Genomic DNA, 15033 nt, shown 5'->3' with positions numbered 1-15033 from the left:
AGATAGAAGCCACAGGGACAGGGACAGGAATAGGCCACATCGAGTAGACTTAAGGGAGCAAAGCAATAGGCTCTGACCTGAAGAGGTACAGTTAGCAGATCAACGCCATACTGTGGGTTGCAAATGTACTTCCTTTGGAGCAGAGATGTTCTGCTTTGGCATAACCATAGATCTGAAGGTGTGCTTATGAGCCAGTGTTTGAGTGTACCCGGGATTCCAGGGAGAGGGAATTTCGGAAGATGAGACCGTGAGGTGTGTCATTGTTAAAGCCCACGAGTGGGAGCAAGCTTTGGGGAGAGAATTCCATGGAATCTGTTTGGGTCGCGTCTGTCATTTGCTCTGTGTTCAGTGTGTCCAGCCACAGTTTGTCTGTTAATTCACATGTAACTTACACCCTGAATGTTAAAATGTTAGATAGACAGTGTAAATAGTTTTATCTTTCTGAACTTATGTAGAAAATGTTTGCTTTTTGTTTGTTCAGAATCCGTGGAACCACATTCCAAAACAGATGTTTTAATCTTAATCTTTTTATCTACTTTTAAACAAAACATTATTAATCTGATGTCCTCCCACGACCCAGGATGTGGTTAAGGAGCCTAACAGGAGAGATTGATTAAATGTATCTTGTTACTCATCCTCTAGAATACACTGCCTGCCCACAAATCTTGCTTCTGCTTGTCAGCATTTCATCATATCTCTCCATTTATTTTGCCAGCACCGTGGTGCAGTTCCCAGCTCTACCACATGGTGGCTGAGAAGCGAATTTCCAAAGTTCAATTTCCCAAACCACCTCCGTCTCCCGTATGAGAGGAAGCACTGCTTCATATTCAGTGCACTGAATGTGTCAGGTTTGAAGCCTGGAATAAAATAAAATCAGGAAATGTACATTGCTCCAACTAATATCAGATGTTGTACAGCTTTAACTTAAACACCTTCCAAACATTCCAGTTTAATGAGACAAATAAGAACAGTAATTATTTCTTTATTTAACACTTCTAGTACCAACTCAAACATAAACAGTTGCAACTCATTAACTCTTTACTGAATATCAACTTTAACTGTTCATCAACTTAAACTATTTACCTGAAAATAGATACCACTGATTTTAGGAAACCTTGGTCAAGAAATATCCTCGATGTAGAATCTATCTTCTTGTTCTCACTGAAGCATCCTACAGGGTACACTTCTTCTTGCCACGGCTGGTCTCTTTGGGTTATCGCTGCCAAACAAAGGACTTACACGTCTTTCATCCACAATTTTCCACTTGCTTCCGGAAGATTCTCTGTCATCCAGCCAACTGTGTCAACACAAACTGATCACATGGTTCAAACATCCGATGAAATTACTTTTGAACAAAGCCATTTCACTTAGTTCATTTGACATGTCCTATACATAGCAGTCATTAATCAGAGTCACATTGTCTCAGTTAATGTAAAAAAAATTCCCTGATCCGACCAACACAGGAAGCTTCAGATCTCAGCTCCCAGACTAGAGCCTCTTCATCACCTGCATCCAGTTTTAATCTACAAGTTAACCAAAATTCCCAGCATTCTTAGCTCTCAGCCAGAATAGCCATTTTAAAACCACTATTGCCATTATTGGAGTTAAATCATTGTAGCTATTCCTTCTCCATCCACACAGAAAAGTACAATAGCGTTAACTATAAAGGTGGATACACCAAATTATGATTCTTATTCTTTTGTCTATTATAAACTGCAGAACCAGAGATTCAACCCAGCACTTCAGTACCAACTGTTGTCACCTCATTTACATAAACTTCTGATTTTGATTTATTGTCACGCGTTTTGGGATATAGTGGAAAGTATTGTTCCTTGCGCGCTGTACAGCCAAAGCAAACCAGTCATAGAGTACATGGGGAGAAGGAACAGAGAGGGTGCAGAATGTAGTGTTACAGTCTTATCCAGGCTGCAGAGAAAGATCAGCTTAATATAAGGTAGGTCCATTCAAAAGTCTGGCGGTAGCAGGGAAGAAGCTGTTCTTGAATCGGTCGGTACGTGATCTCAGACTTTTGTATCTTTTTCCTGATGGAAGAGAGCATGTCCAGGGTGAGTGGGGTTTGTAATTATGCTGTAATGGTTTAATTAACGTTTATTAAAGGGGACCTAGAAAATGGTTTACCTGTAAATTGCTGGGTTTTGCACCGGTTAGTGGGTAGGAAATTGCAATAGCAAACCATTCCACTTTGTACCTCCGCCCTAATATACCCGGCATCTACTCACCCCCAATCACCAGCACTGAGCACCATCTTAACATTTAAACGTAAAAGAATTACAACACTGAAAGAAACAGTGTGGGGCAGGGGAGGTGTGTTTTTATTGTGATGGTCTGTAAATCTGATGTGTACCCTGTCTAAACATGAGGTTTGTGAAGTACCAGTGAAGGATAAACGAAAGGACTGCACACGTTCACACCAGTTCCTCCTATTGGAGGCCGTCTCGCTTCCTGATTTCAATTGTTATCTTTTTTACACTTCAGCTTTTCCTTCCCAAATAACCATTTTGTTCATCCACTCTCGCCCTGCAACTGATAGGGTTATAGTGTATATGTATAATGTAGGTTTTTTTATTCATTTGTGGGATGTGATCATCGCTGGCTGGCCAGCCAGCACTTATTGCCTAGCCCTAGTTGCCCTTGAGAAGGTGGTGATGAGCTACCTTCTGGGATTGCTGCAGCCCACATGCTGTGGGTTGACCCACAAAGCCATTAGGGAAGGAATTCCAGGATTCTTACCCAGCGCTATTGAGGGAAAGGCAAGCAAGGATGGTGAGTGGCTTGGAGGGGAACTTGCAGGTCATGGTGTCTCACACATATCTGCTACCCTTGTCCTTCTAGTTGGAAGCAGTTGTAGGTTTGGAAGATGCTGTCTAAGGATCTTTGATGAATTGCTACAGTGCGTCCTGTGGCTAGTACACACTGCTGCTACTGAGTATCAGTGGTGGAGGGATTGAATGTTTGTAGATGTGGTGCCAGTCAAGTGGGCTGCTTTGTCAAGCTTCTTGTGTTTTATTGGAACTGCACCCATCCAGGTAAGTGGAGAATATTCCATCACACTCCTAACTTGTATCTTTGGAGGTGGTGGATAGGCTTTGGGGAGTCAGCAGATGAGTTATTCACCACAATATTCCTAGCCTCTGACCTGCTCCTGTAGCCACTGCGTTCATGTGGCAAATCCAGTTGAGTTTCCTGCAATGGTAATCCCAAAGATGATGCAGTAGTGATGGCTTATTGACGTTTGTGAATGGTGTAGCTTCCACCACACAGGCTCGCTGGTTAGAGTGTTCCATTCAGTTCTGACCTTCTGTGGCCAAATAAATGACCGAGAATTTTGGACTTGTTATCCGATGTCTAAATTGTATTTTTCACTTTCAAAGGTGAGCAAAAAAAATTTTCAATGGCCGTCAAAAGAGGTGGATGGAATGTCACCTATCTGTATGTACTGTGGTTTAATGTGAAGGTACTGATCAGAGAAAGCATTAACGAAGATGAAGAGTTACATTGATGTATAGTCAGATGGTCAGAGAACTGCCTGATCTCCAAATGCTTCTTTTCGCCTTTACTTGAAACTCATGAAAGTGGCAAACCCAACTTATTCTCAGCCCCATGGATTTTGTCCCCCTGCAGAGTGAGGCTTAACTTCAAGGAAGCGGCTTGCCAAGCAAATAGTGCCAGGGCAGATTTATCTCACTGTATTGATCCCATCGCGCATTCATCACTCTAGATTTAACCAGAACTCCACTCCCGATGGTCGTGTGGATGTACGTACACAAGGAACCCAACAGTTCAAGTAGGTCGCTCATCGCTATCTTTCCAAGGGCAATAAACACTGGCCTTGCCAGCAATGTCTGCATCACACAAATAAATAAAAAGCTGTGTGAATTGATTTCTATACAGACACAAGATGTGGACTTCTCTCTCAACACAACGTTTATCCAGTTTAACCCAGACTCAAGAATCCAGATATTGATGTGGCATTCTGCACACGTCCCTATTTCAAAGTTTCAATTCCCCTCACTGCTGAATGTGGTCATTCTCAGCTTATGTTCAACCTAACAATAGATATTAAGGGGGAAGTTGGCTAAGTATTTAGAGCAGAGTTCAACAATCAGCAAGCTGGGTGGTATTTACTTGGTAGACTATAGGAGAAAGCTTTGGGTGAAATTCTGGTTTTTGTTCCTTTAAATCTGGAAGAGTTTTACTCCCAACGTGCAATGGGAAATATCTGCTTCGAGTTTTGTGATCTCTGAGATCGGAGCTCAGGCCCAGTCAGTGAACTACTTGGAGGGACAATTTGGCAGAATGGCAGCGTGCTCCCCTGTCTGAGTTCAATCCCTAATGCAGAACCAGATTCAATAGAAACCAGAGGCTGGAGCAGGCCATTCATTCAGTTCAATATCCTGATCGCCCCATATCCCTTTAGCCCCAAGAGATCTAATTTCTTCTTGAAATCACACAACATTTTGGCCTCAACTGCATTCTGTTGAATTCCACACACCGCCCTCTGGGTGAAGAAACTTCTCACCTCTGTTCTAAAAATTTTACCTCTTATCCTCAAACTATGGCTCCTGATTCTGGGCTCCCCCACCATCAGCAACATTCTTTCTGAATCTATCCTGTCTAACCCTGTTGGAATTTTAAAAGTTTCTACAAGACCCCCCCCTCACTCTTCTAAACTCCAGCGAATATAATCCTAACCAATTTAGCCTTTCGTATGACAGATCTACTGTGCAAAGAACAGAACAGCTCAGGAACAGACCCTTTGGCCCTCCAAGCCTGCACTGATCACATTTACCTATCTAGACGAACCACTTATATCATTCTATTCCCCATTTGTTCATATGTCTATCCAGATCATAACTGCCTCAACCACCTCATGTGGCAGTGCATTCCAGGCCCCCACCACCCTGTGTAAAAAAGCCTCCCCCCATCTCCACTGAACATTTCCCCCCTTATCTTGAACTTCTGCCCCCTTGTAATTGCCATTTCTGCCCTGGGAAAAAGCTTCCAACTGTTCACTCTATCTATACCTCTCATAATTTCAAACTTTCTGTCAAGTGTCCCCTCAGCCTCCTCCCTTCCAGGGAGAACAATCAGAGTTTATTCAGTCTCTCCTCACAGGAAATACCCTCTATCCCAGGAATCACCCTGGTAAATCTCTGCTGCACTCCCTCTACAGCAAGGACATCCTTTCTCAGATAAGGACACCAAACTTCCCTCAGTACTTCAGATGTGGCCTCACGAATGCCCTGTACAATAAATAAAGGCTGACACTTCAATGCTATGCCAAGGGAGGACCGCCATCTAAACACCTTCACAGTCGCCAACACTTAGACTTACCCCCAGCTCAGAAAAATAGAAACCGATGAACACTAGCATATTTTCCTCCAATCACTTCCATAAAGTTTGCTGTGTTTAATAAAAAGTGTTGAAGATGAATTAGATACGCGTTCTGTTATGGGAATAATGAACCCTGGAGGATCCATGGCAGACTGCTCTGGAGCCTCAGGCTAGCCACATACACAGACAGGGACATTAATATTGGAACTGGCTGCATGTTTATTCATCTTCCAATAAAATACAGTGAAATGTGTCAAGTTAAACATCAACACCCAGGGACAGCACAGCTTGCTGCTGTCCCAACTACGAAATGGAATCACACTCCTTCCCTCCACAAGAGGTCGGCCTCATTAGAAAATAACATTAAAGGAAAAAAAAAGCAATTCTTCAAAAAACATTTCTGTTCTCGGCTTTCGAAAGAAGTGAAGGATACAGGAAAGTGCAGTGTTCGTGTACCTCGGAGTAGTGTCTGCGCAGTAACTTCCATTGCACGATTCGCGCTTGCTTTTCCCTTTTACAGGAATGACAGCAAGAAGTGGCACTTACTGTTCAATATCTCTGCAAAAATATAATTGTGCAAATTAATCAACTGTTTGGCTGTAAAACAACTAATACTCCTTTAGTTTGAGCTTGTAATGTTGATTTAAAATTTGTTTATTAATGTCACAAGTAGGCTTACATTAACACTCTAATGGAAGTTATTGTGAAAGTCGCCACACTCCGGCACCTGTTCAGATACACTGAGGGAGAATTTAGCATGGCCAATGCACCTAACCAGCATGTCTTTCGGACTGTGGGAGGAAACTGGAGCACTGGAGGAAACTCATGCAGATACGAGGAGAATGTGCAGACTCCACACAGACAGTGACCCAAGCTGGGAATGGAACCCAGGTCCCTGATGCTGTGAGGCAGCAGCGTTAATCAACATGCCACCCTATTTAGCATTCATCGGCCGTTTGTGATATCTTTGAGACTCCGGTGTTGTTAGAGGATGAACAACTTAAAGGAGGATAGTTTTCATTCAATGCTAACTGGACACTGTGCTCCCTCCCCATGGGCCCTCGCCCTAGATTGACAATGCTGCAGAACCAAGAACATAGAACATTACAGCGCAGAACAGGCCCTTTGGCCCACGATGTTGCGCCGACCAGTTTTTTAAAAAAAAACACTGACCCACTAATCTAAACCAATCCCTTTTCGTCCATAAACCTATCCATAGATCTCTTAAATGCCCCCAAACTAGGCGCATTTACAACCGCAGCAGGCAGGGCATTCCAATCCCTCACCACCCTCTGGGTAAAGAACCTACCCCCGACATCCGTCCTATAACTACCCCCCCTTAGTTTAAAGCCATGCCCCCTCGTGCTAGCATTCTCCATCCGAGGAAAAAGGCTATCACTATCCACCCTATCTAAACCCCTAATCATCTTATATGTTTCAATAAGATCCCCTCTTAGCCTCCTTCTTTCCAGTGAAAACAACCCCAAATCCCTCAGTCTCTCCTCATATGACCTCCCCTCCATACCAGGCAACATCCTGGTAAACCTCCTCTGCACCCTCTCCAAAGCCTCAACGTCCTTCCTGTAATGTGGGGACCAGAACTGCACACAGTACTCCAAGTGCGGCCGCACCAGAGTTGTGTACAGTTGCAACATGACGCTGCGACTCCTAAATTCAATCCCCCTACCAATAAACGCCAAGACACCGTATGCCTTCTTAACTACCTTATCTACTTGATTCCCAACCTTCAGGGATCTATGTACACATACACCTAGATCCCTCTGCTCCTCCACTCTATTCAAAGTCCTCCCGTTAGCCCTATACTGAACACATCTGTTAATCCTACCGAAATGAATTACCTCACACTTCTCCACATTAAACTCCAGAACTTAAAGAACTGCCAGTTTGCCTGATAATTCGAACCACACAATCCTGTGCCAATGCACTGCCAGCTCGATTTAGAAAGCTGTGTTTTTAAAACCTTTTGCTCCAGTGTCAAGGATGAGTCTTTGTTAGTTCCCTTGTGCACGTGTGACAAGCAAGTCTGAGAGGACAACAGTGTTACTTCATAACTTCCTCAGGAGATCAATGGAAGAAACACTCGAACCTAACATCTCAGTTCTGTGTGGCAGCCTGTCAGTGACTGCGTGAGTAACCTCACCCTGGGATTGCTGTCGAAACTAGCCATGGCCCTAGTATTATTAAGCAGCAGCCTCAGAGCTGTGAGAATGGCACACTATCAAACACACTAAAAACCTGGACAGGAAGCATAACATTTCCTTCAGCTCTGCCATTAACAACAATATTTCACCAACGCTGTTTGTTTTTTTACATCGGGGCTAAAGCCAAGTTTGACAGGGGTGTAAAGGATTGGATACAAGATCAATCCTTGGTTTCCACTACTGTCAGTGTCACTATTGAGAAAGAGTTTTTCTCTGCACAGATGGGTGGAGATTCAAGTCTACCCGTGGAAATGTGGTACCCTTTCATTCTGTTGTTTTCCTCTCTAAGTATAAATGTCACCATCAGATCCAGCACTCTGACTGAAGTATTGAATTGCAGAACAATTTTTTTCATTCATTCGTGGGACATGGGTGTCACGGGCTGTTCAGCATTTATTGCCTGAGGGTAGATAAGAATCAACCACATTGCTGCGGCTCTGGGCCAGATCAGGCAAGGACAACACGTAGGCAAGACCTGGAAAGAACGGCAGATTTCGTTCCCTAAAGGACATTAGTGAACCAGATGAGTTTTTCTGACAGTTGACAATGGTTTCACGGTCATCAGGAGATTCTTAATTCCAGGTTTTTTAATAGTGAATTCCAATTCCACCATCTGCCTTGGCGAGATTCGAACCCGAGTCTCCAGAACATTAGCCAAGTTTCTGGATGAATACTCTGATGATACAACTAGACCATTGCCTCCCCTGAACAGCATTAAGTATTTAATCGAGGCACATCAAGATTTGGAATTTGATACAGTCTAATGCAGGAGAGTTTAAATTGAGAAGGTGGTTTTCGATCTTACTTTGTTCCAGCCTCTTTTGCCTTGCCCACAGCCTCTGCGTCCTTCACCATGGGAGGTTGCAAGCTCCCTCTCATGCTCCTTCTTCATTTTGTTTTGCTCGTACCTTTTTGCCATTGTCAGAAGCTCTTCAGGAACTGGCTACAGGTGGGAGAGACCACGTTGCATGATCAAGTTCAATTAGAAAAACAAAGCAGCGGCACTATCTCACACCTTGTCAACGGCAGGTGGAAATAACATTACATAGAAATTACAGCACAGAAACAGGCCATTCTGCAACACTGGTTCACGCTCCACATAAGCTTCCTCTTGCTTCTTTCCAGCCCATTGACATATCTTTCTATTGCTTTCGCTTTGACCAGTTTCCCCTTAAGTCTAAATATACTATTCATCTCAGCCACTCGGTGACAATCAGCTCCACGTGAGAACAGGGAACAGGCCCTTCGGCCCACAATGTTGTGCCGCACACAATGCCAAATTAAACTAATCCATTCTTCCTGCCATTGGTCCATATCCCTCTATTCCTTGTGTATTCATGTGCTTATCTAAAAGCCCCTTAAACGTTCTTATCTGCCTGCACCACCACCCTGGAAATGGGTTCCAGACCCCTACCACTCTGTGTAAAGAAACCTGCCCCTCACATCTCCTTTGAACTTTCCCCCTCTCACCTTAAGTGCATGCTCCGAGTATTAGACATTTCAACTCTGGGATAAAGATTCTGACTCAACCCTGTTGAAGCCTCTCATAATTTTATAGACTTTTATCAAGTCTCCCCTCAGCCTCCACTGCTCCAGAGAAAGCAATACCAGTTTGTCCAGCCTCTCCTTATAGCTCATACCCTCTACTCCAGGCAACATCCTCACCACTTTCTGTGTAATGAAGCTTCCCCTGAGTTCCTTGCTGTGTCTGTAACTGTTTTATACTTGCAGCCCTTGGTATTGGATTCCCAGCCAGCTGGAAACATCATTTCTATTGAAATATAGACCATCAAACAAGTTCATAACTTTAAACATCGCCGTGAGGTCATTCCTCAGATTTCTTTCAAGAAGTTTGAGTACAGAAACACCCTGGGAATCCTGAGCTATTCAATTCAGATTATCTTGACTGAATGCTGTGGTTTCTGGATCATTGGGGACCTGCACGGTCTCGGCTAAAGGATTTACAAAGAGTTGTGAATGTAATCCAATCCAGCCTCCCATCCATTGACTCTGTCTACATTTCCCAGTACCTCAGGAAAGCAACCAGCATCATGAAGATCGCCATGCATGCCGGACATTTTCTCTTCCACCTTTTTCCGTTGGGAAAAAGATACAAAAGCCTTGAGATCACACACCAAATGGCCAAAGGGGTGGGATTTTCTGACTGTGCTTGCCCCGAAACCAGAAAATCCTGCCCAAGATCAATGGACCTTTCCATGGTCTGTCCCTCATCCGCTTCGATTCCCATGGCGGGCAGAATGGGAAAATTTGCCCCAAAATAGCTTCTTCCCTGCTGCCAGACTTTTGAATGGACCAACCTTGTATTAAGTTGATCTTTCTCTACTCCCTAGCTCTGAGCGTCACACTATATTCTGCACCCTCTCTTTTCTTTCTCCCATGTACTCTATGTACAGTATGCTTTATCTGTATAGCGCATAAAACACTTTCCATTGTATCCCAGTGACAATAATAAATCAAATCAAAAAGACGAGATGTTTAGAATGGAATTCTCTATCAGTGAATTCTGGATATGCACGCCACGAGAAGTATAAACACGTACTTGACACGCTCGTTCCAGAATTGCAATCAACTCTGCAGCAAATCGCCAGTCACTCCTGGTGACGAGGGTTATTGCTGATCCCATGCGACTGAAAGAAAAGACAGCATGTTTAAAACACAGACAAATCCCCAGTGTCCTGTATAACTTCATTAAGTAGCAGGAGTGGCAAGGTGTACAGCATTAAAGGAAGTTACAATGTGCTTGCTACCAGGAGAGTCCCCAAATGGAGAAAGGTAGTGTAGTTATAAATCGAAATGTTCTTCCATTGACTCTGGGAACATTCATTGATAGCAGGTATCTAACATGGCTCTAAGACCAAATTAAAAACGTGCAAGGTGGCAGAATCAAAGAAATCAGATTGATAAGAAGACAATGAATCGGCAATGGGAGCTGGTGGGAAATGCTCACACAGGCCAGCATTGCTCTTTTATCTTTTACAAATAACTTGAAAAACAGCAGTTTCAAAAGGGCCTAAATTTGGAGATCTCACGGTGGCACAAATGGTTAGCACTGCTGCCTCCCAGCGCCACGGACCTGGGTTCAATTCTCGGCTTGGGTCACTGTCTGTGTGGAGTTTGCACAGTCTCCCGGTATCTGGGTGGGTTTCCTCCGGGTGCTCCGACTTCCTCCCTTAGTCCAAAGATGTGAGAGTTGGGTTGATTGGCCATGCTAAATTGACCGTAGCGTCAGGGGAATTAGCAGGGTAAATACATGGGGTTACAGGGACAAGGCCTGGGTGGGATTGTTGTCAGTGCAGGCTAGATGGGCTGAATGACCTCCTTATGCACTGTAAGGATGCAATGATTCACCAAGAGTGCACAAACTGGGAAGGAATTCGGAACAGGTATGCAGCAGATGCAGTTTAATGTGATTGAGAGTCCCTCTGGTACATGTACCTGTCAGGAAGATGCTGGAAGCTATCAGCACAGTACAGAACTCTCAATATCGGCATATTGTTCCCCAAGCCATTAAGCCTCCAGTGGCTCCAGACAGCAATCCAACACAGCAAAGAGCTACATTAATGAGCTGATTTTAGAAGAGGCAGGGATTTATTGGCATCTCACCGCGAAAATTATTTCCCTCAAAATTTCATATCACTAGAAGACAGAACGGATCAATAACAATATTTCAAACAGGGAGCAGAGCAGCCAATTGGGAGGATATTTTGTCTTTTGTGATAAGACAGTTAACTAGAAGTTCAGGGTGGGTTGTTAAGTTCCGAAGAGATTTTCCATGTTATGATCTGGAAAGAGGCACGGTGGCACAGTGCATAACACTGCTGCCTCACAGAGCCAGGAACATGGGTTTGATTCCAGCCTTGGGTCACTGTCTGTGCGGAGTCTGCACATTCTCCCTGTGTCTGCGTGGATTTCCTCCGGGTGCTCCGGTTTCCTCCCACAGTCCAAAAGACGTGCATCGGCCATGCTAAATTGCCCCTTAGTGTCCAGGGGTGTGTAGGTTTGGAGGATTGGCCATCGTAAACGGGTTGCGGGGCTGGGGAGGAGAGTGGGATACTCTTTCAGAGAGTCGGTGTGGACTCGATCGACCAAGTGGCCGCTTTCTGCGCTGTAGGTTTTCTAAGGGTCTATGGCACCCGAGAGGGCAGAAGGGAGAACTTTAATGTCTCATTTGAAAGGTGGCACCTGGGAAAGTGCAGCTCTCCCACAGTACAGAGTGTATGATTGAGACAGCACTGAGGGACACAAAGACAGAAACAGAGACCAAGAAAAAGAAAGATAGATACAGGCAGGGAATACGTTAGCAATAGTTTCAACTGAACGGGTAATTCTATGTGTTCTTACCCTGCTCTGCCAGTCCGCCCGATTCTGTGCACATACTCTTCTATGTTGCGAGGGAAATCGAAGTTAAACACATGTGTGATATCGTGCACATCAAGTCCACGTGAAGCCAGATCAGTTGCAATAAGAATCCGGACTCTCCCTGGAGAGCAGAGGTTTGAATTAGTTCCTTTATGGTGATGTTTCAAAATGACTTGTATCTGATACACAGCAGAAACACCCTGGACATAGAGCTGATCAATTCTCTGTGCCATGGGCAGTATGTGTGTGTCTGTGTGCGCTTGGGGGGGGGTGCGGGAAGAGGAGAGACAGTTGCTATGGACTGTGTAGGGGGGGAGGGGGGAGACAGTCACTATGGACAGTGTGTGACGGGGGATGACAGTCGCTATGGACAGTCAGTGTGGTGGGGTTGACAGTCGCTACGACAGTGTGCGTTGGGGGTCGGGGGAGATGACAGTCGCTTGGTCTGTTTAGATGTTAACCATTTCTGCTTGATTTGGATTTCGGAAAATCAATTTAATAATTGAGAGGCTGGAAAGGGGTTTGGGTGCTCGCAACGTGCACGTGGTAGTTTATATGTTTCTATTTGCAGAGTGAGAGGGTGTCTCATAGAAATTTATAACATTCTAACAGGGTCTCTCCCTATTCCAACACTGTCAAACTATCAATCCTCCCACTGCTTCTCATCCACATGCTGCCTTTCAGTTACATCATCCAAAAACACATCAGCTTCATAAAGAATCAGAAGCTAGAAGCAGGAGGAGGCCATTTGGCCCTTCGAGCTTCCTCCACCATTCATTTTGATCATGGCTGATCATCAAATTCAATATCCTGATTTCCCCCCCCATATCCCTTGATTCCTTTAGCCCCAAGAGCTATATCAAATTTCTTCTTGAAATCAGACAACGTTTTGGTCTCAATTACTTTCTGTGGTAGTGAATTCCACACATTCTCCATTTCCCCCGACAGTCACAATGGAAAGTAAGCGCCATTTCTCCTCACCTCAGTTCTAAAAGGTTCACCCCTTTTCCTCAAACTATGTCCTCCTAGTTCTGGACTCCCCCACCATAGGGAACATTCTTTCTGAATCCACCTGTCTAACCTTGTTGAAATTTTGTAAGTTTCTATGAGATTCCCCTTCATTCTTCGAAACTCCAGTGAATATAATCCTAACCGATTTAGTCTCTCCGCCGATGATAGACCTGCTATCCCAGGGGGATAGCTCTGGTAAACCTTCGCTGCGCTCCTCCTACAGCAAGCTCAGAGCAGCCAGTATAATTTCTGTCTAATAGGAGCAGCCCAGTATGAACTCCAGTCCCAGCCAATCACTGTGTCGCTCTTGAACATCTGACCAGCGAGGCACATTGCGCAATGTAACATTTCATGGTCATTCCATCACAGTAGTGCAGGGGGAGGGCGATATGGAAGAGATAGGGATTGAGTCGCTGTGGGTGGAGTTGAGGAATAAAAAGGGAGAGATCACACTGCTAGGGGTGTACTATAGGCCACCCAACAGCCCAAAGTCAGTGGAGGAGGGAATTTGCAGGGGCATTTTGGACAGGTGCAGAAAGAATAGAGTGGTTGTAGTGGGTGATTTTAATTTTCCCGGAGTGAATTGGAGGGGGCCTAGAGCTGGGGGTACGGAGGGAGAGGAGTTTGTGAAATGTGTTATGGAAGGGTCGCTAGAACAGTATGTAACTTGCCCGACGAGGGGAGGGGCTATACTGGATTTAGTGTTGGGAAACGAGCCAGGGCAGGTGGGTGAGGTAGAGGTAGGCGAACATGTGGCGAACAGTGACCACAAGTCCGTCTACTTTAGGATAAAAATGGAAAGGGATGAGTGCCGTCCAAGCGGGAGTGTGCTGAACTGGGGAAAGGCGAGCTATGGCAGGATTAGGAGGGAGCTGCAGCAAACTGACTGGGAGGGACTGTTAGCTGGCAAGTCCACGGTTGGCAAGTGGGAGGCTTTTAGGGACAAAATGAAATGGTTGCAGGGGAGGTTTGTTCCGGTTAAGCGAAAGGATGGGAAAGGTAGGATTAGAGAGCCGTGGATTACGGGGGATATTGAAGACTTGGTCAGGAAGAAGAGGGAGGCGTATGATAGGTCCAAACAAATGGGTACGGAGTGTGCGCTGGAGGAATATAGAGAGAGTAGGAGGGAGCTAAAAAGGGGAATTAGAAGGGCGAAGAGAGGGCATGAGATGGCTTTGGCCGGTAGGATTAAGGATAATCCTAAGGCATTTTATTCCTATATTAGAGGCAAGAGAGTAGTTAGAGGGAAAATTGGTCCTCTTAGGGACAAGAGTGGAGAGTTGTGTATTGAGTCGGAGGGAATGGGGGAGCTCCTGAATGAATACTTTGCGTCGGTATTCACGAAGGAGAGGGGTTCGGAATCGTGCGGTCTCTTGGAGGGAGCGGAGGTTCAGTTGCAGGATATAGTTATTACGAGAGAGGAAGTGCTAGGGCTTTTAGGTAGCGTAAGGACGGATAAAGCTCCGGGGCCTGATGGTATTTATCCCAGGCTGCTTAGGGAGGCGAAAGATGAAATTGCTGGGCCTCTGGCGCACATCTTTGTCTCTTCTTTGGACACAGGTGAGGTCCCAGAAGACTGGAGGGTAGCAAATGTGGTCCCGTTGTTCAAAAAAGGTAGTAGGGATAACCCTGGGAATTATAGGCCGGTGAGTTTGACGTCGGTGGTAGGGAAGTTAATGGAAAAAATACTTAGGGGTAGGATGTATGAGCATTTGGAGCGTTGCGATCTGATTAGGGATACGCAACATGGCTTTGTTAGAGGGAGGTCTTGCCTTACGAATCTGGTGGAATTCTTTGAGGAGGTGACAAAAACGGTTGACGATGGGAGAGCCGTTGATGTCATCTATATGGATTTCAGTAAGGCGTTTGACAAAGTCCCTCACGGTAGGCTGGTAGAAAAGGTTAAGGCGCATGGGATACGAGGCCAGGTAGTTAGGTGGGTTGAGAACTGGTTGGGAAATAGGAGACAGAGGGTAGTTGTGGAGGGTACCTTGTCGGGCTGGAGGCCAGTGACCAGTGGTGTGCCGCAGGGCTCGGTACTGGGACCTCTCCTCTTTGTAGTCTA

The 15033-nt window shown here is 45.1% G+C and overlaps 1 protein-coding gene across 1 annotated transcript in view; it reads right to left on the bottom strand.

The window, feature by feature from the left end:
• Positions 1 to 5554: 5554 nt before the first annotated feature.
• Positions 5555 to 15033, bottom strand: part of ddx43 (DEAD (Asp-Glu-Ala-Asp) box polypeptide 43) — a 57735-nt gene continuing 48256 nt past the window's right edge. The window contains exons 14-17 of the mRNA XM_080191849.1: positions 11940 to 12078; positions 10138 to 10225; positions 8383 to 8520; positions 5555 to 5913 (exon numbers count right to left, since the gene is read on the bottom strand). Of these exons, the coding sequence (XP_080047975.1) occupies positions 5905 to 5913; positions 8383 to 8520; positions 10138 to 10225; positions 11940 to 12078 (374 nt within the window). The 3' untranslated portion in view covers positions 5555 to 5904. The remainder of the gene's footprint in view (positions 5914 to 8382; positions 8521 to 10137; positions 10226 to 11939; positions 12079 to 15033) is intronic.

The sequence above is a fragment of the Carcharhinus amblyrhynchos genome, chromosome 7 (genome assembly GCF_965287045.1).
Source record: "Carcharhinus amblyrhynchos chromosome 7, sCarAmb.v2.hapA, whole genome shotgun sequence".
Taxonomy (NCBI): Eukaryota; Metazoa; Chordata; class Chondrichthyes; order Carcharhiniformes; family Carcharhinidae; genus Carcharhinus; species Carcharhinus amblyrhynchos.
This window is presented reverse-complemented; position numbering and strand designations above follow the sequence as displayed.